The sequence below is a fragment of the Centropristis striata genome, chromosome 11, assembly GCF_030273125.1.
Source record: "Centropristis striata isolate RG_2023a ecotype Rhode Island chromosome 11, C.striata_1.0, whole genome shotgun sequence".
Taxonomy (NCBI): Eukaryota; Metazoa; Chordata; class Actinopteri; order Perciformes; family Serranidae; genus Centropristis; species Centropristis striata.
In genome coordinates, this window is record NC_081527.1 from 16,019,046 (window position 1) to 16,046,796 (window position 27,751).

Consider the following 27,751-nt stretch of genomic DNA (forward strand, 5'->3'; position numbering starts at 1 on the left):
CAAAAGTCATACACATCAAAATCTCCCATCTGTTGACAATGCTTGTTCATTTTTACAAAAATTTACAAATTGCATCAATAATATTCCTATTTATATGCAGCCTTGGACAAGGATTTTTTTTTGCCTGATTTTTGAGTTCTTTGACCTAGAAATGTAGCTTTCCTCTTTCATTTCTTCATTTACCTTTCTTGAAAAGGTTGCCACTGCAATATTTACACATATTCAAAGATCTGGTGATATCGAAGACTTTCATGATGTTCAAAAGTAGGTGTGTTTTCCCTTCTGACCAGAATGTGGAATTTTCTTTCGGGCATGTATCTGTACCCCAGTCTTGGAAACTGTTGGTAAGTTGGTTTGTGCATAATACACATGCTCATTGTCATGAAGCAAGAGGCTGCGTGATGAAAACTTCCATAAAAACATATCCAGAATGCACTGTATACATGTCCAAAGAATGCTCCTAAAACATGAATAATGTTGTATGAGGCATATCCAACATGACTTCATTGGGAAATGCTACATTTGGAATAAGACCTAATTCTGAATATAGAAATGGAATATGCTGTGGACATGACTCATCAAATCAAATTCAGAATTTTGTCATTTTCAGAATAATAGTGGAATATTAGTTTGTAGGTATATATAGTCAATGTGCTGCACTTGGCAAGAAAGTTAATTAAGTGTGCTTCCCGAAATGTCAAATTCTTCTTCTAAAAGTCTCAGAAAGTGTCACTATGTGTGAATTATGTAGTCATCTCACAGTTTAATATTCTTTTTGAGGACAGTGACAATGTGAGTGCTGTCAGCATGAAATATTTCAGAGCTGCACACCTGCACCTGCCAATAAAGCACAGTCTGTACAAGCCAACACAGTCCTCAGAAGAGGACTAATCAGGAAAAACAACTAGGTGTGTCTGGCCTTTAATAAACATCTTACTCTTGTTTATCATTGTGACTTATAAAGAGAGGCTATTAAGGCAAGCGACAAAGCAGAGCACCTTTAATAGAGCTCGGCTGCACTGTATCAGACTGATACAAAAGAGGCGAAATGAGACACAAAACAAATGCAGAGTGACTTAAAATATGTACATTTATACACATGCGAGGGTAAAGGGCTGTAAGTGATCTGTGGGATGAACGACAGTCATGGACAAAACATACATGGAGCAAATCATATGAACTAAACAAATGTGGTTACAGAACACAAGATGTGACACATTTAAACAGCTAAAACCTAACATAGCTGCAGTCATTGCCATTCCTCATTAACTGCAATTATTTAATGTATAATTGTATGTATATGCAAGTAGTTAAGCGGGTCATCCTTCTTCCACTTTTAGGCAGAGTCAATGGTAAATTACTTTTCAGTCAGGAGAGGAAGAGTTGTTTACAATAAACACTAGTTAATGGAAGAGGTATTTCACTGCACATAGACCCATGTAAGTGTATAGACCTATTTAGCTTAGATACTGTATCTGTGTAGCTTCTAGGCATTATTTAATACTGTATTTGCATAGCATTGACCAAACATTCTTCCTCATTCACACAGGTACTTTACTGTACCGGTACATTAACCATCCTCATCTACAGAAGAGAGGAAACAGGTATACAGAAAAAGCCATTATAGCAGTCACACATTTTTTTTTTGTTTAACTTCCCTTTTGCTCCATCCCCATGAGGAATCATTTAAAATAAACAAGGATTTGCTTTTATTTTGTTGGAATTCCAAGGAATGGTCTGCTTAAGAGTGAGTGAAGTGACATTAGAGCTTATTTGGCAAAATGTATGATAAATCCATGAAGAGGGGCTTACACAATGGCTACCTCTATATAGCGGAAAAAAGGTTGCACCCATCGTTGTAAAATATATTCTACATGTATTTTTGTGTATATGTTAATTCTTATCTGAATCTGCATGTGTTGGACCTGCAGCCAGACCTTCCTCTGGCTTTCAAGTTCCAAACTGTCATTTGAGAGAGGAAGATAAAACCTGACGTTACACCATGAGCAAGATGTACTGAAAAAGGCAATATATGACTTTTTGATGCTTCCTCAAATAAGGCATTCATTTCAATTGTTATCAGCCCATTAAATGGCTGTTATCAGTTAACATCAGCCTCAAACATGGATTAAAAGGTGCCTGTTTAGCCTACTATAGGTGCAGAAGGTTGCTATCAGTGCCAAAATTGTATGGTTAAATTTAGAAAAAAGGAACTACATGGTTTAGTGTAGTCAAAATAAAAAAAAAAAGGTTTGGATTAAATATAATACGTTACTGAATTTACGCACATTGGGACATGACACATGAAAGACTTATAATGTTACTTTTCATTGCAAACTTTGAGTTTCATCACATGTTGCAAACCCAAATATCCTGGGTATAAGTACTGCCATCAACCACCTCAACCTTCTTTCTTGCGCGGACAATGCCGCTCCTTATACTACGTCACTTTCTTCTTTGCTCTTGTAAGAATCTCTACAGGCACTAAAAGGTCGACACCAAACAATAAAAGTTAATATTGCAGCTCACTTAATAGGCTGACAACGAGCTGCTGAACCTACTTGAAGGTGTAGCAGGCCCCTTCTACACGTACCTATGAGGCTGATAACTGTTGGTAATGCCTATTTATTGCGTGATCACATTTGAACCGGTTGAAGAAGGGCCTGATCCTACCATAACATTTTTGATAACTTGGTTGGTAAACATGCATTAATGTGCAATTCAACGAGCAAACACACAAAACTGGATGCACAATAAACATTAGATAAATCAACAATGTACAGGCTTCAAACATCCAAAATGTATCCATTTATGTCAATGGCTTGAGTTGGAGAATGATGTGCATTCCTGCTATAGTTCTTACAGAAATTAAATCTCTATAGGTATTTTTTTGCATTGTTTTATATGTAGTATGGAGCAGACAAGCCCAGTCCATTCATAGCTATAGGAAAATAAAAGAAAACCTCATTCAGCTCAATCAGTTAAGAGCTTTTTGTTGAATCAGAACCTCATACACTCCATCAAATCTTTCCACCTATATACAGTTACATACTATACACACCTAGTTTGTCTGCACAGTGTGTTCCGCCGTGCAAGTGTGCCCGTGCTCTACCTGTGAACTCATTACATTCTAATCCCCGCCAAGGTACACAGTCATTAGAGTATATCAAATCTGCTGTTCTGGGCCAGGCACCGGGGATTGATCTATCAATCTATCATGCATTCCTTAATCCTCGAAAAGAAAATGAGTTGAGTTTTTTTTTTTTTTTTCAAATGAGCTGAATTCTTCTGCCTGGCTGGCAAATGGTGCAGTGGCCGTGATGAGGTTTTTAGCCTGACAGGATAAGTAAAAACCAACAGCAGAAAAAGAAGACAGCTGTATTTCTACTGTATATGTGAAACTTGTACGCGATGGTGCGTATGTGTAAGCGATTTTAAGTAAAATCAGAATGCTGCAGTCCCATTCTGAACTACAAATGGTGTGTTTGTGTGAGTGGTGGGGCTGTATTGTTGTCTGTATACACAAACATCTAGCCCCAAAACAGCCCAGAAGAAGCAGCCAGCCTAATCTTTGTAGATGAGCGTGCATGAGATTAGCTTGTGCAAACACCCACATCGGTGTTGTTGCAGGACAACATGTTCTTGCAAGAGCCCCCTCGTCTACAGTCTCCTACAACGTTGTACTCTCCTGTTCCACACCTTCACTTGTTTTCCATTCTTCCCTCGTTACCATCCATTCACGTATGTTGAGGACAGGAGTAAGGATACTATGCGTGATATGTATATGATATGAGTGTCTCTGTGCATGTATGTGGTTCCTAAAAGGGGGCAGGGTCGGTGGGGGATTTCACAGAGGGCGCTGGCATCAGAACAGGGTCCACTGCAAGCAAAGTGCAGCAAAGAGCAGTGCAAGGCTCCAGGGTCGTGCCCAGCTGGCAGACGACGAGCCCCCTATCACCCTCACTGAGGGGGGCTTAGATGGGTTCTCATGTGAGCTGTCAACTCCAGGCTGTCTCCCAATGGGTTTTCCTTCACTGGAGGCTTCTGTGTGTGCTGTAAGAGAGAGAAACAGATAGAGAGAAATGATTTGACTCATTACTGTAATCATGGTAATCTGCTTTAATGTTCCGAGTCCTTTGGGCTTGTAAAATTCTATATACAGGGCTTATCATCATCCAATCACCATTCCCGTCATCTCATTCCAAGGGTTTTCGAAAACAATCAGACATTAAAATGATGTACGATTATGTCCGTTACAGTTAAAGTGAGTTCATATGTACATCAGAAGAAGAAGCACAGCTGTTGGTGTTTCAGTAGAAAGCAGCAATAATTCATGTTTAAGAGTGCTATAAAACATTTCAGAAATGCATTTACTCTGCCACTGTATTACCATTCAGCTAGCAACTAGGTTTTAAAGCAACAATTTACCTTAAAGTAAGGGTAACTAGCTTCAAAATCATTTGATGCTACACCGACTTGTAATTGGGAGAATGGTGCCTCAGTCATTCCCACTCTGCACATTTAACACCTGATCTTTCACTGTGACTTTGGTGTGTGGGTATGAACTGCAGTGGGTGGCTTTACTGCAATAATACACCACCAGCTAGTCACTGGTTTTGGTAAAACTGTATTGTTATTTTATGGAGAAAATGTTTTTCTGGTTTCCCTCTGATGTCCTTCGATGGCCTCGGCACTTTGTGATTTATGGACTATCCTAATGGTAACAAAGCTTTACATGTTACTAAAGTAAAGCTAACCGCTATCTGCTGCTGTAGTTGTGATAGCGGGGAGTGTTGCCGGTTTTGTACCAGAACTGGAGCCAGGTGAGCAGGCAAAGGAAGCCTCTACGACATGAAGAGAACCCTGACGGAGTAGGATATTAAAAGAAAAGGAGAAATTATTTTAAGCTGGCATTTCTTGCTGTTGCACTAATAAGTAAACTTAGCTGACTTGCAATGTCTTGTGCTGTTGCATTTGCTTGATGTTTGACTGTGTCAGCAAAGTTGTCAACTTGTTTTTTTACCATAAGCAAAGTAATCAGAGCAAATTTGTACAGCTGTTTATATCGATGACAGCATTGTAGAAGTGAATTGCACTCTTAACTGAACCTGTTACGTAATTGTCTTTTTCTAAGCTATATACAACAAACCTTTGCTGCTATTTACTGTGTCTTTCTGCCCGATGGGACACAGGAGAATACAAACTGAACTCCCACCTTCATCTCTCCACACATATCATGATGGAGGATGGACTGGGTGTCTAATCTCCAGCAGCAGATGATGGACAGCCCTAACTGTGTCATTACAGCCAATCAGAGATAAATCAGGTTGATGAGGCTAGGGTAGACATTAAGCACACATTTTATCACAGTCCCTGCAAACACACATATCAAGTTACACACACGAGCGGTTTTCTGCTGACATTGGGGAAATCCTTGCTTTTCTTAAAGAGGACTTCACTCGTGTATCTATGACTCACTGTTCTTCCAGTCTCTCTAAAACTTCATCATCACCCTGGTTCTGAATGCATCTTATTCCTCTCTTGATCTCACTTCCCTGTGGGATGCAGCAGTGTGTTGATGCCTCTAAAATCAAAAGGAAATTATTCCTTCTGCTCATTACCCATCCTTCTTTCCTTTCCTCTTTATGAATCCCAGACGGACCCAACCCAACCCAGCTATGTATATCAGTAAGACAGATTACCACCCTCAGCACACTCTCTCAGCTGCCAATTAAGTTAACCAGAATCACTAAGAACTTACAAGTGCCATACATTTAGTGTGTGCCCATGTGCCAGTGTTAGGGGTTTTGCAAGCCTTGCGATAGCTCCTAAAGAGGGACAGGGTGATACCAGGGAGGGCGGATCCCAAAGGACACAGAAAGAAACAAACAGAGACAGGGTTGAAGAGTGACTGTGTGTTGTGATAGCTAGTTATCAGAATAGTGACACTGCCAGAGCCCAGTGTCAAAATGTCTCTTTAAGCTGTCACTGACAAAAACAGGACAAGTTTGCAATGATTTCTACCACAGTGTGTTAAACCGATGTGTCTAGAATTCAGTTGTCTAATTAAATACAGTTACCGTCTCCCGTGTGTGGCGACTTGACTGTCAAGCAAATTGACAGCCAGGTGTGTGATAAGTTGTAAGATATGACACCCTTATAAAAAGTGAAAATTTAAAGCCCTCCACGCAAGACCTTTGAATACCTGACTAAATCACTTCTTTGCAGACATAAAAGTACAAAATGTGTTACTCTTTTAAAGCTGTCATGCACTAAGTTTTATTCCTTTCATTCTTTTGTAGAATTTCGAATGCATATCAACCCATCCCCACTGTGCACTCGGGTTTGTATGTGTGCATGTGTATGCATGTGTGGATAGGGCTAGTCGGGGCTCTAGAGAGAGGAGTGTTTTCCGTGCCAATGGTTTTTGTTGTTCCAGTAGACAATAGACAAAGACATCATTTATCCCAAATCAGATTGCTGTTATTGTTTCAATGGAAATGGGCTGCATCTCATCAGGGAGATGTCAGAAAACAGCATTTGAATGGGCCAAACAACACATATACTACTACTCCACTGCAGGCTAACCAACTGGCTAATTAATGGAGCGGGCCCATGCCAGAACAACCAATAACAGCACTGCCAATTTGTTAAAGTGTCTGTTTTTAATACATACATAAAAGGTAGGCATTTTGGAACGCATGGTTTTGGAATGTTTTGCAAACTTTGAAATACAATAAAATTGGATGCAATAAAATGAAGTTACAAGGGTACGAGTCAATACTCATCCAACTAATCATCTAACTAGGTCCGTTTAAAGGCGAAGCCAAAGTAAGTGATTGCCTAGAGTGCCACCAGCTGGGAGGAGTATAAAAAAAGAGAAACATGAAAGAGAAATTTACCTTATGTCTCACTTACTTTCAAATGCCTGTTTATTTATAAATTAATTTATGACATCATAATGTTCTAAAGAAGTTCTGTTAGCTAATTATGCCAAGATGAGATCCTGGAAAAGTCCCAAACATGTAGAAACAGATAATGTATCCCCACTGAGGATGGAGAAAACGCCTTGATTTCTGTAAATTATTATCATTCGTTTTTAAGATAATTAGTGAAGTATAGTCTAGACCTGCTCTAATAAAAGTGACGTGACCTGATGCGTGGGACATTGTACACCAAAACTGCTGCTGCTGTTGTAACCTGGACTTAACTCATTTAACACTGACTACACTATGTTTTATAAATATACTAGATTTAAACTATTCTTAAGATAACCTTGTTGGCAAAATCATCAGTGGTTTGAATCCTTGAAAAGAGATTAGTAACAGTCTGTAAATTACATTTTTGCCACATCGCGTAGCAACAGTCTAACATATTTTAATTATTAAAGTTATGAAACAGAAAAGAAGAGGCAGTGGATACTTGAGAAAAAGAGTATTATATGTGTAATAAGTATTCAAAAGCAAGCAACAACTTGAGGTACAAAGAAATGAAAAACCAGGAGAGCAGGAGGATAATGGAATGTGATGTTGTTGTCACAATGAGACAATGTTAGCAGATAAGCCGTGCTTCATAAGCTGGCTCGTGTGTAAATCCCCCAAATATGGTTGGGGGGGGGGGGGGGGGGGCAGAGGGTGAGAGGGAGTGAAAGATGACGGAGAGGGTTAGAAAAGGAAGTTAGTTTGGCTTTTCAGTCTGAGGATGAAGATCCATCGTCACTCGTATCAAGGCAGATGGAATCAATCACCCCGGGGAACTTCAAGGCTTTGCGATGGCACGTTGACATGCTTCTCCCATTACAACAACAGTCAATGACATATGTTCCCCACCAATAAAAGACAAATGTGATTTGATTGGTAAAAAGCTTTATAATAGGGAACAAACAGTGACAGAGAAAAACAGGGTGATGGAAACCAGAGAGATAAATAGAACTGGAGTGCTAAGAGGTCTGTACAAGACCACAGGCCTTAATGTCTGTGATGAAGTGTGTAAATATGTGTGTGTGTGGACCCTAAACTAGTATAAAGAATGGGTTGTGGTAGCTTTCATTGGTCATTAAAGCCTGCAGAGGACAGGGTCATGAAGATGAAGTGGATGGAGATAACGTCACTGTACATCTGAACATTCATCTGATATATAATAACTACACAGACGGTGAAAGGAAGCAGCACAGCAAAACAAAAGCCTTTAGCTGCTTAAAGAGGGATGTTCTGTCTTTGCCACCTTGTTGACCTCAGTGTTGGATAAGTGTGTGAGAAATGGTTCATAATGTCCTTTGCAACTAATGCCTCTCCAGATGGGCAGATTGTGTGTTTGGAGAAGCCTCCATTTCCCACTGGCCAAGGAGCAACAACAGCTGCTTCTAACAAGCCTGGCCACGGCACAGAAGAAGAGGTGGACCTGGGGCTAAAGCCAAGAGGAAGGAGGGATGGGAGGGCAAGGAGAGAGGAAGGGAGGAACAAGGGGAGGAATAACAAACGCCTTGGCTATCATTTGTTCGGAGAACTCTGAGGGACAGAAATTTGCATGATGGTTCTTTAGGCAACCATGTTAGTTTGCTACTGCTGCTGTCTGTCTCCCTCCTTTTCTCTTTTCTGTTTCTACCGGGTAGCAGGCACAAAGCTGCTGCTGCTGCACGTATTAAAGCCTCAAACTTAAGCAAAGGGAAGAAGCAGACTGTTCTCAAACAATCCTCCCACTGTCTTCAACTGATAAGATTTAATCTCTCTCTTACTCAGCGCGTCATACGTACTGTAGACAAGAACACACACACACAAAGACACACAGTCTGCACACGCACACACTCATGCACTCATTCAGAGAAACAGTACTGGGCCAGCAGGGCAAAGAATTTATTAAGAGACAAATCTAATGAGTTAGCTTCAGAAACTATGGTCCATATGTGTTGTGCATGGTTGTGTGTGTGTGTGTGTGTGGTGTGTTGTGTAAGCTTACATTGGAGTCTTGGCTGAACGCTAGCTGCAGAGCTGTAATCCAGTGAGGAATGGTGCTACTGTATACTGGGGCTTTGCAAGTTGTCACATTATATGCTATCAAAATGATAGGGCAGTTTTTCCGGGCTCAACGCCGACTTACAGCCATTACAAACATAAATATGTGTTCTGTTCAATTCAGTTGTGCTTATTTCATTCTGATTGGCCCACATTTGTGTTGTACAGTGTGAACTACTGTTGTCCAGTATAACTCAGAAGCTCAGAAGCTACATGTGTAAATAGAAGACTTTGACCTGTTTATCATCTGCTTTAAAGCACCTGTGGCAGTCTTCAGTCCTCTACCTGCGGTGTACAATTATAAAGACGGTCAGTAGGTGGAGGTTTGATTTAGAGCACATCAAGGGATTGCGGCGGAGGTGGGTGGAGGTCAGTAACTTCCTCCTGCTCACTCTCCTTCCTCTCTCCCTGCCTTGACCTTCAGGGTCTTCTCTCCACTAAGCAGTTGATAGGAGACGGATGCAGGGGGAGGGCGAGGCTGTAAAGCAGCTCATTGGTCTGGGTTTTGACAAGGCCATTGGATCTGCCTGACGGCGATGTTTCATTGAGAGGGGTGACCTTTGACACAATTTTTTTACCACTCACACATAAATGTGAGCATGCACAGAATTGCAAAAATGTACACATTCCAACTGAGTGTTTGACTTTAGTAGTGAGTCGATATGTGTCTCCATAACATTTGCTGGTTCCAGCAAAAAGCTGCATTCAAACCAGATCGTTCATTCATTCATTATCCTTAACCGCTTATCTGTACTCGGGGCTGGACATTGGGCGAGAGGCAGGGTACACCCTGGACAGGTCGCCAGACTATCACAGGGCTGACACATAGAGACAGACAATCACGCACTTAATCACAGTTATTTAGGGCAATTTAGAGTCACCAAATAAACCTAAGCTGCATGTTTTTGGACTGTAGGAGGAAGCTGTAGGACCCAGAGAGAACCCAGGGCGGAATCGAACCAGCGACCCTCTTGCTGTGAGGCAAGAGTACTAACCACTCCTACACAACCGTGCAGCCCTCAAACTAAATCATAAGAAGTTAAAAACAGACTCTTTTTAGACTTTGGATGAACACAAGCAGACCTAATTCTGTGTTGGCCAATTACTTAAATGGCGAGTCAGTGAGTCACAACATGAAGTCACACGAATGGGCCATTTAAGTCACACTCCCACACCGTAGGCTGTATTTACATCAAATCAGGCACTGTCACATCTAAGGTTCAAGACTTGAGCATGACTGTTCCCTTCCTGTGACAGCTCTGCCAAGCAGCTGAAAAATGACACTGTTGATTTTTTGGATCAATCCTTATTTGTTGTAAAACAAGATCTTTATGCAATAGCCAATATGTCTTTGAAGCGTGGGCGCCAACTCACCATTTCTCAAATGCAGTGAAGTCAGTAAAAATGATTTTTACCATTAGTCTCCGTTATTAACGGGGACAGAGCATTCTTCTCTGATCCAACCTGATGTGTGACCTTTAAAAGATATTTGCTACCTGCCATGTATGCCTTTGAGAGCGAGAGGTGCTCTGTTTCCCAAGTGAAGACGGAGAAGAGACACGGGTGTGCTACAGTGTTCTCCTTTATTTTAAGCACATATTTCACTGCCGTTTTAAATTTTCATGATTGTAGATTTGCCCGAGTAATTTCACACACTTACGCCAGTTTGTGTAGCTAAGCTGTGTGCTTGCGCTCATTTGAGGGTTCAACAATATTAAGTTATGCAACACTGATGCATAGAGGACTGAAACCACAAATCCATTCAGTTAACATTCTTACTCCTTGGTTGCAACATTATCATCATTTTCACACAAGACTTGAATGCATGTGGAGGCCCGTACACACCAACGAGTCTCTTTTTATTCTTTGGTAAAGCAAGCATTACTAGGACACAGAGCTATCAGTCTGCCTCCAATCAGACCTTTGGACACCAATAAAAGACTGATGCTGCTCTTGGTGGCGATGGATCACGGGTGTCCTGACATTGTTGGGTACAGCTGGAGAATGCTAAAACTCCCTGGGTCACTATGTTTTTACAAGGCTTCTCTTTCACTGTCTCACAGACATTTACCTTCCCATGTTTCCTTATCTCTTTTCGCACACACTTTCTTACAAAGAGGGGTAAGGTTAGAGAGTGGAGAGAAGGGGAGGATAAATTCACACAGTTCATTACAAGCCATCCATCTCTGTGCTGTTTTTGTCCACGACTCACTCTTTATGTGGTGCCATGTCAGGCGGGGGCTCCTTGTCTTGTCAAACTAATCTTCCTATTCCTAATTCTCAGTAACGCACACACAAACACGCCTCTGGGAACTGTCCCTCTGGTTCACAGACAACTTATATAGGAGAATCCAGGACTGGTACTAGGTCTCTGGCAGGCCACTCGAGGGGCTAACGGGACAAAAATACAGGGGCACCAGTGGGGAACACATCTTAGCCTACAGCTAACCTAGCAACGGGCATAGCAGCATGGCAACTCCAGAGCAGGGATCAGTGCAATGGAATCTGCCCAGTGTGATTCTTGGCTGTACTAGACTATTAAGCTCCTTGGCAAGATTAAGATTTACTCCCCTATACACACACACAAACACATACACACGGAAACAAATAGGCGAAAGGGGCCCTGGGAGGACAGTGACCTCCACCAGTCAACGTGACAGATTCTCAAGATGGAGGAGAATCCTGAGGAGAAAGCAGCCTCTGTGCAGGAGAGAAGTTAAAGGCCCAGTACAACTCCTCCCCATGCTAAAACACTGATTTAGGATATTCAGCCACACACACACACACACACACACACACACACACACACACACACACACACACACACACACACACACACACACACACACACACACACACACACACACACACACACACACACACACACACACACACACACACACACACACACACACACACACACCTCACACTACACCTGTGTGCGATCAAACACCGGATGCCTCATTGCATTGGCAGGTGTCAGGTTGTCCTTGTAGACAGGCAGCGTGAAGGATGCACAGATAAACTCACATTCATATTCTTTTGCTCTTTCCCTCCTCCTTGCACACATGCACGCACACACACACACACACACACACTTCATCGCCATCCATTATAGTCAAGAGGAAGAGCTCATCAGGTAGCAGTCGAGAGATGCTGTCACCGCGTCTGTCTCATGACATAACATTTCACACATGGATCCCTCCCCCTGCCCACTGGATCCACCCAAGCAGTGCAGAAGTAATCTGCTTTCATACTTTTTTCCTCACTAAGATATTGTGTGTAGTCTTGCATTGAGTATCAGGAATCCACTGACACATCCAACCCTTTGGAGCTTGCTGTTGATGTTCAAGTGACACTAACGACCAAGTACAGATAAGAGACTTCAGTGTGTAAAGTATTATTAGTGTGCTACCTGCTCAGTGACACCAAGAAGCAGCAGCAGCAGTGCCCAGACAAAAGTAAAATGCAGAGAATAGAATGCAGTCTTGTGTTGCGGCATATGACGAGCCTCCTCTGAATTAAACTGATCTAAGTGATACTTGCCTTTTCAACTTCAAAGTCAAAAATCTGTGTGGGATAGAAAAAAAAAAGTTGTGATGTTATAAATGTTTGATTTTGTGGGGGTGAGTCAAATACTTTGATGTAAACTCGGGTTGCATAACTGACTGCAGTTTTAGAATCAAATTACTCAGAACGGAGCACTAAGTACACTGTCAGTGGCCCTTCTTGTCTGATCTGTAATCAGCTGAAGCCGTGAGAGGTCAGCCCCCCTCCAAGCCCCGGGCCTGACAGTCTGTTCCAGGTTCAGCTCTAATTGCCACATCAATTATGGATAAGGGAGAAGGGCTTTGTCGTTCTCACTGCTGGTCAATAGGATAGGCCTTTTAATGAAGTGACTTGTCTTGCATGCTCGGCCCTTTGATGCATACACACATATAAAGCCGCACTGCAGGTAGTCGATACAAAAATTGGCTCATTGCTACCAACCTCCATTATCTAACCACTCATGCAATGCTAATGCACCTCGGCTATCTGAAGCAGATACTTTGATCGTGGTTTTGCTTTAAAACAAAAGTTCACATCTTTTGAGTTTGAGATAGAAGTACCTGCTTCAGTGGGAAAATCCCACCTCAAGTCCTTCCATGCTTTCTCTCCTCTTCCCCTCTCACCTAGACTGTATTATTTTCCCCTGCATACCAGGCTGAGCTGAGACAAAGAGGATCAGACTCATCCCTGCTTATCCTTCTACTGTATTTTTCAATATCAGTGGAATGTCTGCCTGTATTTGCTCAGTGCTGTGTTACAGCAGGAATGCCAGTTACTGTGTTAGTCTCCAGTCTCTAGGACTCCAGGAGAGTCAAGAAAGTCAAAGGGAAGGGAGTGTGTGTGTGTGTGTGTGTGTGTGTGTGTGTGGGTGTGGGTGTGTGTGTCCAATCCCCATCCCAACCCCCAGCAGAGAAGTCGAGGTATGGGCATTAATAAAGCAGCCCAAATAAACTAGGACCATCACTAAGTTGTTTCAGCTGTAGGTCTGTCTGTTAGTGTGTGAAGCCAGCAACAAAATATTTGCACAAATTCATTGAATACTGATTAAATCTGGTCCCCATAAAACCTTGAAGGTTCTGTCGAAGCCTGAGTGGTGACCGGAGCGGAAGTTTGGTGTGCAAGAGTGTTCTGCACACAATAAATTCAAGTCTTATCCATTGAATTTGCAGCTTTCAATAAAGAACACTTTATGAGTCTGGACACCATCTTTAAAATGCCATTTACTGCTTGGAAACCTGCATATGTTGTAAGGAATTCTTGTTATATTAGTGAATAACAGCTCCTTCTGTGGTACTGTAGTTAAGAGTTTTATTAGGCAACGGTATCAGAGCACTGAGTCATGAGCATTCTTTGTTCCTCTGCTGGTAAACTTCGTAGCAAACAAACAAAATGGTGAATTCTCTGTATCATTTTCACAAACTTCCCCTCCACTTTCTCCAGTTTATAACCTGTTGCAATACTTGAGATACTTGGTGTTTCCAAATGTCCCAAAGGGGTGCTGGGGATGTTTAATCATAAAGGCCTCGCTGATACTGCTTAGAAAGGAAATGATGATGCTGGCTAATGAGAACCATTCTCCTCTGATGGCCGCGCGCCTAGGGAGCCATTCAAGCTAATATGCTCTCAAAGTGCCATAAAAACCACAGGGCAGAATATGCCAAGAAAGGAAGAAAAAGTACATCACTGTAAGAAAAGGTGGAATATGGTATAAAAAGGGATGGATGGGCGCAGCAGGAAATGGGAGACAGTTGATCACAAATGCGAATATGTACAATAAAAATTTGTGATACAGTGACTATAATAAAACAAAATATCTGTCAGGTAGTTTAAGTGTAACAAATGGGTCTGGACAGATATTCGTTTGAAGAATTATTCAACTATTTGTTCTGTTTTGAGGCCGTATTTTCCTATAATGATTTCATAGGGAGTAATACTGAAAATCTTTTGCAGATTTTCTCAAGGCAAGTGTTGAGAAAATTACGCAATGTCACAACGTCAGATAGAACAAATAGATGACTCTGCATATCTGAGTGAAAATATGACTCACTCCTCCCACGTCCATCCGCGAACCAGACCATCTTCCTGCCCAGCAAAGCCGTCTCTGATCCTGTTCCTTCTCCTCCAACCCTACTCTGCCCTGCGGAGCTTTTGCTCAGCCCCTTGAGCTCCAGATGAAAGGCTGAGGGAAATGGCAGTCCTACTGGTAATATCCGCACCGGGACGCAGCCACTACATCTGCTGGCCAGCCGGCCTCTATGCACGGCAGTCCCAAGGGGCCCCGGCTCAGTCCAGGACCCAGAATGGGAAGATCAAGGGGCTGGGATTGGTTCTACCCAACCTGGCAGAGCACACGAGAACCAAATCCTCCACCCGCTCTCCTAACCCCCGTCTCTCACGGTAGATTGAATCATAGGTTTGTATGTTGCAATCGTCTCTTCTGAACCTCTAACATTTTGTTCTCATGTTTCATGCCTCTGTTAATCTTGTACTATAGCATCACATCCTACAGCTCTAAAGTATTACCCCTTCATTGCTGTAACTGTCGCAAACCATTTTCTTTCACCTCTACCTGTGACCTTGTGTCCTCTCTCAGACCCCGATTTGCAGCACGTCACCCTTAATCTCTGCTGTTCTCTCCATCATGCGGGCTTTCCAACATGAAAGGCAGGTGTGTGCTGTGTCCAGAGCAACAGAAGGCTGTACTGGGCTTGGGGCCGATCCAGTGTAATCCTGCTAACACTGGTGTAGGTTGGCCATATCCTGCCCAAGCAGCCATTCATTTTAGGAATGTGCTTCCCCTGCCAGGGTGAACAGCTGCCGCACACCTTTATGGCCTTTTCGGCTTTGGAGAGTAGTTCTCTCCCCACTTTTGACATTCAGGTACAAACACACCAGCATCCCTCGAACATTATGAGGCCGATATGTGGAAGTGGAATCACAGTTCCGCTCAGGTTCAAGGTCATCTATATAATACTATGCGGCCTTTTTTGAACATTTAAGTGGTAGAAACGAGATCCCCACAGTTTTATCCAACTGTGGATAGCAAAATAAAAATTGCATATTACACTGGACATTGATAGATGGGGAGTGCAGATTTTGCTCCGGTGCCCTTCAGCCTTAAATTCAAAATCTGCTGATTGGAGCCTTCTCATGCTATACAGACCCACCTCCCCATGTCTTTGAATGTGTGTGTGTGTGTGTGTGTATTCACAACTTACATTACATTACGTTTTGTTAGGGAAAAAATGTCCACAAAACTAGCAGCTGTGGATTTAAAATAGCGTTCAGAGTTTACTTCCCTTGGGGTCAGGTTTACACTCATACGCACACGCACGTACAAACAATTACAGCCAGCTGTTTCCTTGGGGTATGCAAGGAGCGACAAGAAAAAGTTTATATATTTGTCCTTCTGCTCAAGAGTAATAGCAGACTGATCCAATCTTAAATCTTTCCATCTTGTCATATTTAGATAATTTGGTTCATTTGACAGGATGGCAAAGCAAAACAATCATTGCCAATGGCTTCATGCTAATAGAGAGGTTTAGCTTCTGAAGTGCAGAGTGTGTGAGCAATGCCGGGGGTGTCTTCACTTTCTTGATGAGCTCACCAGTGTTTCTGACAGATGGTGTTTGTTACCAAAAGAGAATTGTACTTTCATGGCTGTGCAATTCACACTTTTTCGCAGCGCATCCCTCCGGCTCAATCACAGGAAGTGTTTATCCATGCATTTACTTCTCCTCCTCCTCTGAGATGGATAACCTGCTTTCTCCTCCTTTTGTTTTTATAGCTTCTCACACCTTTGTCACACAGACTGCCTCAACAGCAGCATGAACAGCAGTATACTGCAGTCAATACAGAGGATGGAACAGTAGGAATGTTTTCAAATCTCCCACGTTACATCCTAAATTACTTTACGGTTTTAGAAAAAAAACTAAAAGCAAACTTTTACAGTATGGTCACTCTCAGTTGAAGAATGAGAACATGTTTTCTCTTTGGTCTGTTTTTCCGCATTTTCACAAAAGGCCTGAACAGAAAAGACTGCGGTTACCCTGCCAGAGACTCACACAAGACTGCTGGACTCACGGAAGCAGACAGACAAATAAAGTACTGTTCTACCTTTTAAAACACAGACATTTGGAGTCTCCTCTCTAATGGAGAGATAGTGGTCTAATGTTCCACTGTGGGTCTTTTAGAGATTAATACGTTAATGAGCTAGCTACAAATGAATAGCTCCTTTGGAAGGAGCAGCTATAAGTGTTCCCGGGCTAATACAGTTAATAAGCCATAGTCACGCCACAGAATGTACCACAGAAGAGACTCTCATAGCTGCAGGGGAGAGAGATGATATGGTTCATTAAAGATTCACTGATTTATTCTCCTGTTCATGGCTGTGGTCATGGCAGTTCCTACATGACTAGGCCTTGTTTGGTTGGCACACTAACTACACTAGCATGTCTCCAGGCAAGAGGAGCAGGATCTGAACCAAGATCAAACAAGCATGACATCATGCAATCAGACTGCACTTTCTTTTAGAAGTGGAGAGCTAATTGAAGTATGTGAAAAGAATGTGACTCTTCAAACTCTTGTCTTGTAGTCTTTTCCCCAACATCTCTGATGCTTTATTAAGCAATAGGAATAAGCAATAGCTCGTCTAGGGTATGCATATAGAAGCATCTGTATCAGCATCCTTAAACATGCTTACACTATGCAGGAGGCTATATGCATACTATCTCCTCAGCAAGGCTTGCAGGAGTTCCATCACATCTGAATGATGATAGAAACAGTGAGTCTGTTCTTTGCAGATTAGCGTTGTTCATTAGCCTGGTAATGAAGTCTCTCTTAGCATAACAGTGGGTGGTCATGCCCCCTTTTAACATGGACCTTGGGAGCTCTGCAACAGCTACACTGAGGCAAACAATCGCATAGACTGATGGAAGGTTAAATATGCCTCCTACTCGCATAATTCATTTCAGCCTCACCCAACTAAGGGATTCCTATAAAAGTCTAACCAATATTGGTGAAGTGAGATAAAACATTTGTTTTTTTTTTACTTTAAGCTTACTTCCCCACTACTTTAATGTTAATCCCATATTGCATTGAGATGCCAACTTTCAAAAGAGTTATAAATGCTGTATATGTAGAGAAAACCCTTTGCCTCAAACTGGCAGCTTCAAAGAGCTTGTGTGAGTACACCATGTGACTGAAAAACAGAATTAAAGAATGCTTATTACCATAAGCGTTCTCAAACTGAAAGCTTTGGAAATTGCCAAATAGCTGAACATACCCACAACTGAGTTCAAAAAGCCAGGCTTGGCTGCTGTAAATCAATGATGTGCCAAAAAAATGGACTGTCCATGCATCACAGGACAAGTGTTAGCCAGCTCTTGGCATCAGTCTTCAGAAAAGCAAATGCCTGTGTTTTGTCAGTGTTGTCTAATACTAAGACCAATGCTGTAATTTGTCTTTATAGATACCAATAGGCCAATCACACCTCTCCAAGAAGCATACTTTTGTTACTGGATGACAAATATTCTTTTGAAAGCTAAAGGACAGTTGCACAGGCAACAGGGCTCACCGGGATATGGATTTATACTTTGAGCACAGACTAATGGGTTTTGTTCTGTAAATCTCAGACAGTGGTTTTGATTGATCATTCCCTGCTGTTGGGATACTGCTGCTGCCGTTGGAGCTCTAAGAAATGCTGGCATGTTTTATCCGCATCGCAGCAAGGATCAGGGCAGAAAGTATCTGTTCAGAGCTGTGTGTAACTAGGAATGTAATGGCTATTGATTGGTGTATTAGCTGCTTTGTGGTGTGGATAGCTTTCTCGTTACCCTTCGGTAAAACCTGACCAGTAGTTTTAAGATCATCTATTGTATGCTGACTCTTAAAGCCATTATGTTTTGTGAGTATTTTTGTGTTGTAGTGGCTTATAACTTATAATGGGATCTTAGTTTTTGGTGCCAAAACAGTTTAAGCCATTTGCTTTGACTATTTCTGTTTTTTACTTTACTTTCTGGACTAAATTAAGCTGCAAGTAGTCAAGTAAAACTGCACCAGGCACAATATATGTTTGTTAAGTACAATGAGTATTAAATTATCAGCTGAGCAATTGTCACACAGCCAAAATATCGTGAATGTGGCCATTGCCATCTTGTGCTGGTGATGTCATTTGGAGTGCAGCAATGACATAGAGTAGAGCTGTGGTATTGAGTTCCTGAACAAACACCAACCCAACCTGTCAATCATGATTTTTCACCTCTGTTTTATAGTAGCAAATATCTAATGAAAAATTAAAATGATTAGAAAAAAACCCATGCACATACATCAATGTGATAAGAACTACCAGAAGTGACAGAAACCAAATTTGGGACAAGATTTTTTTGGTTTGGCCAATGTCCTATCCACTAACATGGGGGCGGGGTTTATCACCTACAATGCAGCTAGCCACCAGGGGGAAATCAAGATGTCTTGGCTTCACTTTTAGGTAGCTATCATGCTGTCCATCTTTATATACTGTACACTCTTTGAATTGTCAATTATTGGAGAAAACGTTGATTTTTTATTTTTGTGACTTTTTTCTGTCTTGTCCCATACCTATATGATGGCCCTGAGATTGCAGCATGTTTTCTAAAGGCCACCATAACATACAGAGCTTGAGAGCTGCAGAGGACAGTTTGTCTCCTAGCAGCTCTGTCTCACCTGCATTGTTAGACCAGGAGGATGGGGACAATAAATTTGACACGGTAAAATTATTATGTAGGACAGTATTAGAACTTGGAAAATGTTTATTTCACTGTGTCTTTAAAGTGTTGGAAATGTTTTTATGTAAATCAAAATTTGCATTCACGTCAATGTCTACTGAAAAATATTCACAATGGGGCAAGTTTCCAAAAATGTTTGACGAAAGCAAAGCAGTTTTGTTCCAAAGTAGTAAAAATTCCATTTAAATGATGCGGCAAATTTTATGATGCAGTGACCCAAGAAACTCAAAAGAGATAAATGGTTTTTGGTACGTGAAAAGACAGTTAAATGCCTCTAATCTTTTTCAAGGATACTTAGGGGATACTTAGTATTTTTGCTGTTATTTTGATAACAGATAGTGGAGAGGTGACATGCAACTAACAGAGAAAAAGGACAAATTAGGATGTATGACATGTAACAAAGGTCCTCAGCAAAATTCAGAATGGGAATGCCAATTGTGTTTAACTCTGTGCTCATCATGAGGCACCTGTTAATGTTTGTAGCTAGCCCTCTGTGCAAGATATGCTTGTGTGCATTGATGTTGGACTGAGTAAACATGGTACACGATATGCATGAAGAGACTGCTGAATCAGCTTCTGGCATTTCTGCAGTCTTGCACAAGAACTGGGGAAGCCAAAGAGGATAGGTTGACTCCAGGGAGGATCTTATCACTGGGCCTGTGTTCATTGTGTTTGCCCGTCTGCTTGCTTGGATATCTCAGAGCACAGTCTAGGTTTGCCTTATTACCAGCCACATGAAACAAATTTAACCATTACACCAACCTTGGCCCCTGCTGCTATTGTAGGCATGTATGTGTGCATATTTGCTGCTGCATTTTCCCTCCATGCAAGTAAGACACTGCTTTGTGCCTGACTCCTTTGTTTCACTGTGGGTGTAGGTGGAAAAAACATGATAATTAGGGATGAATAACAAAAAGCTTCTGCAGGAGATCAAATAATTGTCATCAAAGCCAAAACATGTCCCAGCACCTCCTCATTGCCTTGTGTGTGTGTGTGTGTGTGTGTGTGTGTGCGTGCGTGCGTGTGCTTGTTCTTGACCAAGGGCACCTTTAGGGACAGCTTGATCAACTGGGAACAAAAGTGGTGTCTCCAATTGGGGGGAAAAAAAGCAGATTTAGGGGCCAGTGATTAATATTAGTGTCTAGGAAATTAATGTCAGTCATTGTACCCTCACTAACAGTGACATAAGTAAATATGTTTGGGTGTGCTTGTGTACCCGCTAAAATTAACTGGCTTGCTGTCTCAGGATCTGAGTAACCTGCCATGCCGCCACCTTTGCTGTAACCTCATGCAGACACAGTACGTGAGGATGAGAATGTGTTTTAAAGTGATTTTCCCTTGCTATGTAGGAGGTGAATTAAAGAGTGACTTTGTATAAAACAATTCAAGGCTCATTGAGCTGGGAGAAAAGAAAGAAAGGCCACTGCCTTGTCAGAGGCAGATCTGTCCTTGGTTACACTGTAAACCACACAAACATCAATCCACAAGGTAAAATGTAGAGCACAATTAAGATTCTAAGAGAGATGAATCATCACAAAGATTTGTGTTGACAAAATGTTAAACGTGGGTGCCAAAAAAAGTATGTTCTTATTTGCCAAGTGGAGGAAAATCATGTTTGCCAACAATATTGCAATTGACAAAGGGAAAAATAATTAGAATAAAGGGGATTTGTGTGCATACATGAGTGTTTGTGCATGTGGGTAAAGGCATGCATTACTTACAGGTCTGGACTGGACCGTCTCCTGAAGCTTGACATCCATCTTCATCATCACAGTCTGTGGTGCTGCCCTCTTCTGTTTCCCCGCTGCCCAGTTCATCCCAAGCCTCCATCTGGCCCAGTTTTGGAAACCTCTCCTGGGTCTCCTGAACCAAAAACACAGTAATACAAGGTTCATCACACACTGTACAATATTCATTTCACTGTTTTTACAAGCAAACCCGATTCTCAACCAGGTACATTTTTCCTCAAGATGTCTTCAGTTATCATATATAAACTAAGACTCTACTCTGTACATCAAAGAGGCAACAGAAATGCTTATGCAAAATACATTTGCATAGAAAGTTATACGTCTTGCAACCGGTGAACAGAAGTGTATGCCGTTGGAACATTATGTTTCCTTACGTCCCCTGTGTCTCTTCTCTTGTTCTGACATATCACTCCCTGTAAATGTCAGCAAGGGCCCAACGGATGATACATGTACGTAGCATCCTGGGGGAAGAATAGAGCAGTGTGGGTGGTGTTCAGGGCCTTGGGTGGTAAGATGACGCGCTGCATTTAATTACAACCACATTTTAAGAGGAACATTGATTATAAGGTTGAGAAAAAGCCTCCAACACAAAAGGGAGATTTACAACTACATACTATTTCTTTTCGATAATTGGTGAAGTTTACAGGGAACCAAATAATCTGCCCAATACTGTAACACTAGTCATATTTTAGGAGTATTCTTTCTTTGTACGGTAACTAAAATGTCATCATGATCATCATCATCTGTATTTTCACTTCACTTCTGTATCTGTAGTCTGTATAATTGTAGTTAAACACCTGGAAATAGAACACATTTCTGCATAAAGACTTTTTTCAGCCTATAGCGTGAAACACCACTCGATATGATGTTGGTCCCTCTCGGCATGGGGCTGACTAATTGGACCACCTGCTGGTCCTTTCCTGCTGTCCACCATCTTCAAGGTGGTCTTTGTTCCATCGCACCATGTCTGACAAGAAGCTCTCCTGACACAACAACAAATGATCCTTTGGAGTATAAGGGTAAGAAAGTTGCATGAATATCAGATCTGTCGAATGTGTGGAACTATAGAGACACTCTCATTTTGACCATCCTTAAGGGCTGTATATGCACACACACACACACACACACACACACACACACACACACACACACACACACACACACACACACACACACACACACACACACACACACACACACACACACACACACACACACACACACACACACACACACACACACACACACACACACACACACACACACACACACACACACACACACACACACTATTAAACATTCATGAGAAAGCTGACGAGATCAATCCTGGTACACAGCTGACCTTCATATGTTGGGAACAACCACTAAAGACATGTTGAGAGGTAGCTGGGAGGAAGGGGGTTGGGTTTGGAGTGTTGAGGGATTTCTAACATCCTTGCCATTGACACTAGACTCAGTCTGTCACTCAACACACCTGACAGCAAAGGTGACCTTTAACCAGTTGTCTGCTGAGCCTTCAACACAGCAAAAGACACATTTCATGAAGTCATGTATGTATACTTACAATACTATATGTATGAGCAGACCTCAAACAAGAATAAGAGTCTCCAACCAGGCCATACTTGCTGATGCAACAATTTAGCTTCTACGCTAGGGTTGTTTGCTAACTTGCACTAAAAAAAAAAGGCAGCTTAGGCTGATTTACCATGCACAGCAGCTGGAATCTTGCGATATCATGAGGTTGCACAAAAGATTGCATGACAACAAGATAACACAGAAATCCAGCTTCTCTGGCTTCAAGTTTTGCATTTGTATTGGAACCACCAGTGGTTTGGAACAATCAGCATCCTGTGAGGAGCTGCTGGCAACTTCAGTCAGGGCCTGGCCTTTTCCAAACAGTTTCCAATGGCATGACATCAGTTTTGGAAGTATTTGGTTATAAACCAATATATTGGCAATTCTGACCTGATTTTAACCTGTGCTCAATGAAAAGTAAGGGGAGCACCCAAGTTAATGTCTGCAGACCAAAGATATCTGTACTTTTATCTGTTTGTCATCATAATCCAATATTCACCAAAACATTTAAAAGAAATCAACCTCTTTGTGGAACTCAAAGAAAAGAGAAAGGATCACCAAAGTAAAAAAGATTGATTCATCTAGAGTCCAAGAATATTTGTACAAAAGTTCATTGCAATTCATTCAGCAGTTGATGAGGTATTTCACTGACTTGGAAGAAAATATATTAAAGAGTAGATGCCCAGACTGTCAAGTATTTAAACTGACGTGTAGAAATAATGAGCAGCAAATAATGAAGAACCCACATAAAACTTGGCCGATGTTGACGTATAAATGTTTGATTGTCAGCAGTAATACTGCGGCAGCTCAACTGGTGTCAAAGCCATCAGAAGAACAGTTATGAATACATTGGTATTCATTCTGTCATTCTTACCAGAGCAGTGATTACCACTGTCTGTGAGGCAGAGTGGAAGAGGAGACTAGACAGATCCTGACACCAGCGGGTACTTTGGATGTTGTAAGTCATTACACCTGTCGTGCATTCCAGTTTTACTTAAAGCGAATGCTCCCCCCTGTCGCTGAGGCCTGAGTGAGTGAAATGAGTGCTACAGTGAAATGAGTCATGTACAACCATAACACAAGGCCGGGCTTCGTGAAACTGGAGTGGGCCCTTTAGGGGGGAGCGGCTAGAACATATCACTTATGCTCACCGCAAAAAATGAAAGCCATTGACAATAGCTGGACGGCTCAGTTTTTATTGATGCACAGATACGTACAAGAGGATTACTTAGAGGAAATGTGAACAACATTACACGCTGGTTACAATAGTGCATTTTATGGTTATAGATTGTCTCACATTACAACCTGTTGACAGGCTCTTTGAGTGTCTGGTTCTTGTTCTGCCTGGTTTGAGGCTGCAATGTAATACAGTATGAAGAAGGAGAAACTTTGGTTAGGGAATTCATTAGCTTATAGGAGACACTAAAAATCTGCTAATCCTCATTACACTTCGAAGATACTATCCTGTTGCTGCAAAATACAGGAAGAATTACAATAATTGTGCAAATAAAGAAAGCAAGGATTTAAGTGTCTATCTGCTGCATCAATCAACATTTTAGCTGAAGCCTGTAAGGGAAAGATAAGTGATAATGGAAGATAGACAGAAAAAGAGAGAAAATATCTCCCTTGGCTCTGGACAGCAACCATGACAAACCCATTAACCTTTCTTTATTATGTAAAGCAACAAAATAGATGCAATGCACATTCCTCGAGTTTATGTGGAAATGCTCTGCTGAACAGCACAATGTTGTGTACCAACACCATCCTGATAACCACTTGGGCATTAAGCTAATAACCGTGCCGTTCAGGGGACTTTTAACACAATGTTGCTTGGCCCAGCTGTCCTTAAAGCATGTTAATTAGAGAAGGATTCAATTAAGGCGCTGTCGCTGTGGAAACCACAGTCGGGCCGTTGTAGAATTGTCGGTTGGCTGCCGTCCAATGCATTTTGTTGGTTTGTTTTGACTATGTCAGGACTGCAAAACTGCCAGAGTTTTCGGTTATTTCTTTCTGTTCAAATTAAAACTCTACTGTGGTCATTTCAGAAGTTACACGCAGAGAACTTAATTGTGATAGTGAAGAAGCAAATGTCTAATTTGTCCTAGGAGCTAAAGGAAGGGAGATACACAATATTCCACTATGAGTTCTAAAAGACAGTTGAATTCATAATGTGTAGTGAATATTCTTCTCTTTCTCTCTCTATCTACTTTCTGATAGACTGTTGCTGCACTGAAGACCAGCTCTGGGTTTCAATGAGTGTCTTAAGTAGTTTCTCAAATTGGCTTTTTTCCCTCCCAGTTTTCTATCTTCTTTGGAGAAGACGCAGAGCATGCATTATATGCTAAGCTGTGCAAGTTAATTTAAAATACAAATAGTAGTATAACTGTGAAAATAATATTTTCTTACATCAAATTACTAAGGACACATACGTGGATGAACAATGCAGTATGTTAAACACATCACAGGAGGCTCTATTTATGGCCTTGAAAAACAACAAGCTTTCAAAGACTCGTCCTCCTGATCCGTCACACAGTACCATATGGTGGATGTGAGCAAGTGGGCAGAATATTTCAATAGCAGCAGCCTTTATGTAGCGTACAAAGCAGAAATCTTCTGTGCCTTTTACCCTACAGGGACAGATGTCTTTGTTACCACATGACTTGGCCTTCTCACTCTGACATCTAAAACAATGCTGACTATCACTAGGCTGCTATATTAGAAAGAGCTTTGCTGTTTCAGGACAGTCGATTGATAACGAGAAAGTGCTTCTAAGGTCCTATATTTCATATGAGATCATATTTCCATGTCTATTTTGATAGTAAAGCAGGTCTAAGTGCCTTTAAACAAGCTGTCAGGACTTCTGTAAAGTTGGGATGTCACAACTGTACTGTAAATAAGTAGAAAGTGCCATTACAGTGCAGTTACAGTCATTCCCCTGCTGCAATGAAAGTACAGGGATGCTGAGGGTGTAGATACGGAAAACCTGGAAAAACTGACCAATCAGAAAAGACTGGGCTTTTTTAGGAGAAGGGCTTAAAGAGACAGGCACCAAAACAGTGCATTTCAGACAGCGAGTGAATAAAGGTACATTCAGAGAGACAATAAAAGAAAAATAATGGGCTTTTTGAACATTAAAGCATGTCAACATGTTGAAATAGAAACCCAAAATACAAGTAAATACCTGAAAATTAGGTAAATATGTCTCCTTTAATATGAAATAAACAATATGTATAAGGCATGTACAGTTAAATCGCTATTTCCCTTATTTAAAAACAGATTGAAACTAAACATAGTTGAAAAGTTGTATTAAAGCCTATAATTCACCTGTGTAATCCACTTCTTCCTATGGGACCTGTTGTGAGTAGCTGAGAATATTGAGATAACTATTATTAGTTGACCATTTTTTAAAATTATATATTTCTTCTTTTTTTTTTTTAAATATCATTTGGCAGGTTTAAAGTGTGGCCATGTTTCTTAAATACTGAGCGTCAAACACAATAATCTGACAGGAAAATATATAAATATAAATAGTTCAAGGTGATATGATGAAGTCCATCGACAACAGTACAAAGTGCTTGCCTTTGTTAACACATATTTGAGGGTGAATTCTCCTTTCATTTTCACTGACAATATGAGAACTGAATCAAGAAAATTGGTGGGATGTGAGAGGGTGGAAGTGATGCAACTTGTTGGAGTGTTGCTAAGATTTGCAACTTCATGTTTCAAGTAAACAGATTAACAACAAAAAAGAAAGAAAGACAGGCAGAGATAGACAGAAATAAAAAGGGGGGATATGAGAGACAAACGGAGTGAAAGATTGAGAGTAAACAAATGATAAAAGGGGTTACACTCTGGCAGGAAGACTGAGCTTGTGGTTATGCAAACAGGTGAGGGAGCTGAGTGGGGGTGGAGGGGGATAAAAAAAGAAAATGCCAGCCTTTATACTTAAGGCCTGCTTTGAAATTACCCTGACATCCAAAGACAAATCAGGCATTCCCATAAGGCTTTGAATAAAATCCCAAATCATGAAATATGTTCTCCTTCTCCACTCACCCTGCCAACTCATTCTCCTCTCTCTTTCGTTTCAAAGGCATTCTTCGGTCAGAGGATGATGGGGCAGGTCTGAGAGCATCAAGGGCTAAATTCCTGCATGTATTTGAGGGCATCCTAGTCACACTAAAATCTGTACTGCCAGGAGTAACCAATCACCTTCTGAAGGAGCTTGGAAGACAGACAAGGCTGAGGGAGTGTGTGTGTGTGTGTGTGTGTGTGTGTGCGTGTGTGTGTGTCTGTCTGTGTGTGTGTGTGGCTTAACCAGGAAGCTACTGTGGATACACGTTCCAGTTTTATGTGGAAACAGAAAATCTGATTCTGAAATATAAAAATGTGAAATGTAGTCACCAGGGATGGGATATGAATACTGCAACTGTCGCAGTCGTCGTCTAAATGTGTATGTGTGCGCACGCGTCTGTGCGTGCGGATTATGTGGGAGACTGCTGTCAAACTAGTGAACCAGGATCATAAGTCATAACCTTTGTAAGCCCACATCCAGACATATGCTCTTTTTCTTCCCTGACAATTTGAAACAGTATCACCTCATTGAGGGCAGTCGTGGTAATACTGCATATGTGGACAGAGAAAAGGAGAAGGGAAGGAAAAAACTGGAGGAGACAGAAGGAAAATGTGACAGCGGTAGTCTCGAAAAAGTCTGCAGAAGTCCTCCCAACTTTTAAATTAAAATTCTCTCCATTCTCTCACATACTGTACAGGCTCATAATGCTTTTGTGTAAAAGCAAACATCGTCTGAGACACAGAGTAAGCAAGTACTGCATCTACAGTAAGTGTATGTGTGTGTCAGTATACGTCCCTAAAATAGCTGCTATTTTTATACAGTACATCTCAGACTGTCTGACCAAGAAAAGAGAACTGAAAAAGAAGAAAGACGTGAGAAAGTGAGAGAGCAACCAACCATAGTTGTTGATTCTGGAACAGATAAGACGTATTGTTCGTGTGGATTAATAGTGCGTGGTATGGCCAACCATTTTCCAGACAGTTCATAATTAATAGATAGACTTTGATTGACAGATTAAGAAAGTTTTGGGCT

General features: G+C 41.4%; 1 protein-coding gene across 1 annotated transcript in view; it reads right to left on the bottom strand.

The window, feature by feature from the left end:
- Positions 1-983: 983 nt before the first annotated feature.
- Positions 984-27,751, bottom strand: part of gpc5c (glypican 5c) — a 112,840-nt gene continuing 86,072 nt past the window's right edge. Inside the window, exons 8-9 of the mRNA XM_059344104.1 lie at positions 21,046-21,187; positions 984-4,053 (exon numbers count right to left, since the gene is read on the bottom strand). Of these exons, the coding sequence (XP_059200087.1) occupies positions 3,866-4,053; positions 21,046-21,187 (330 nt within the window). The 3' untranslated portion in view covers positions 984-3,865. The remainder of the gene's footprint in view (positions 4,054-21,045; positions 21,188-27,751) is intronic.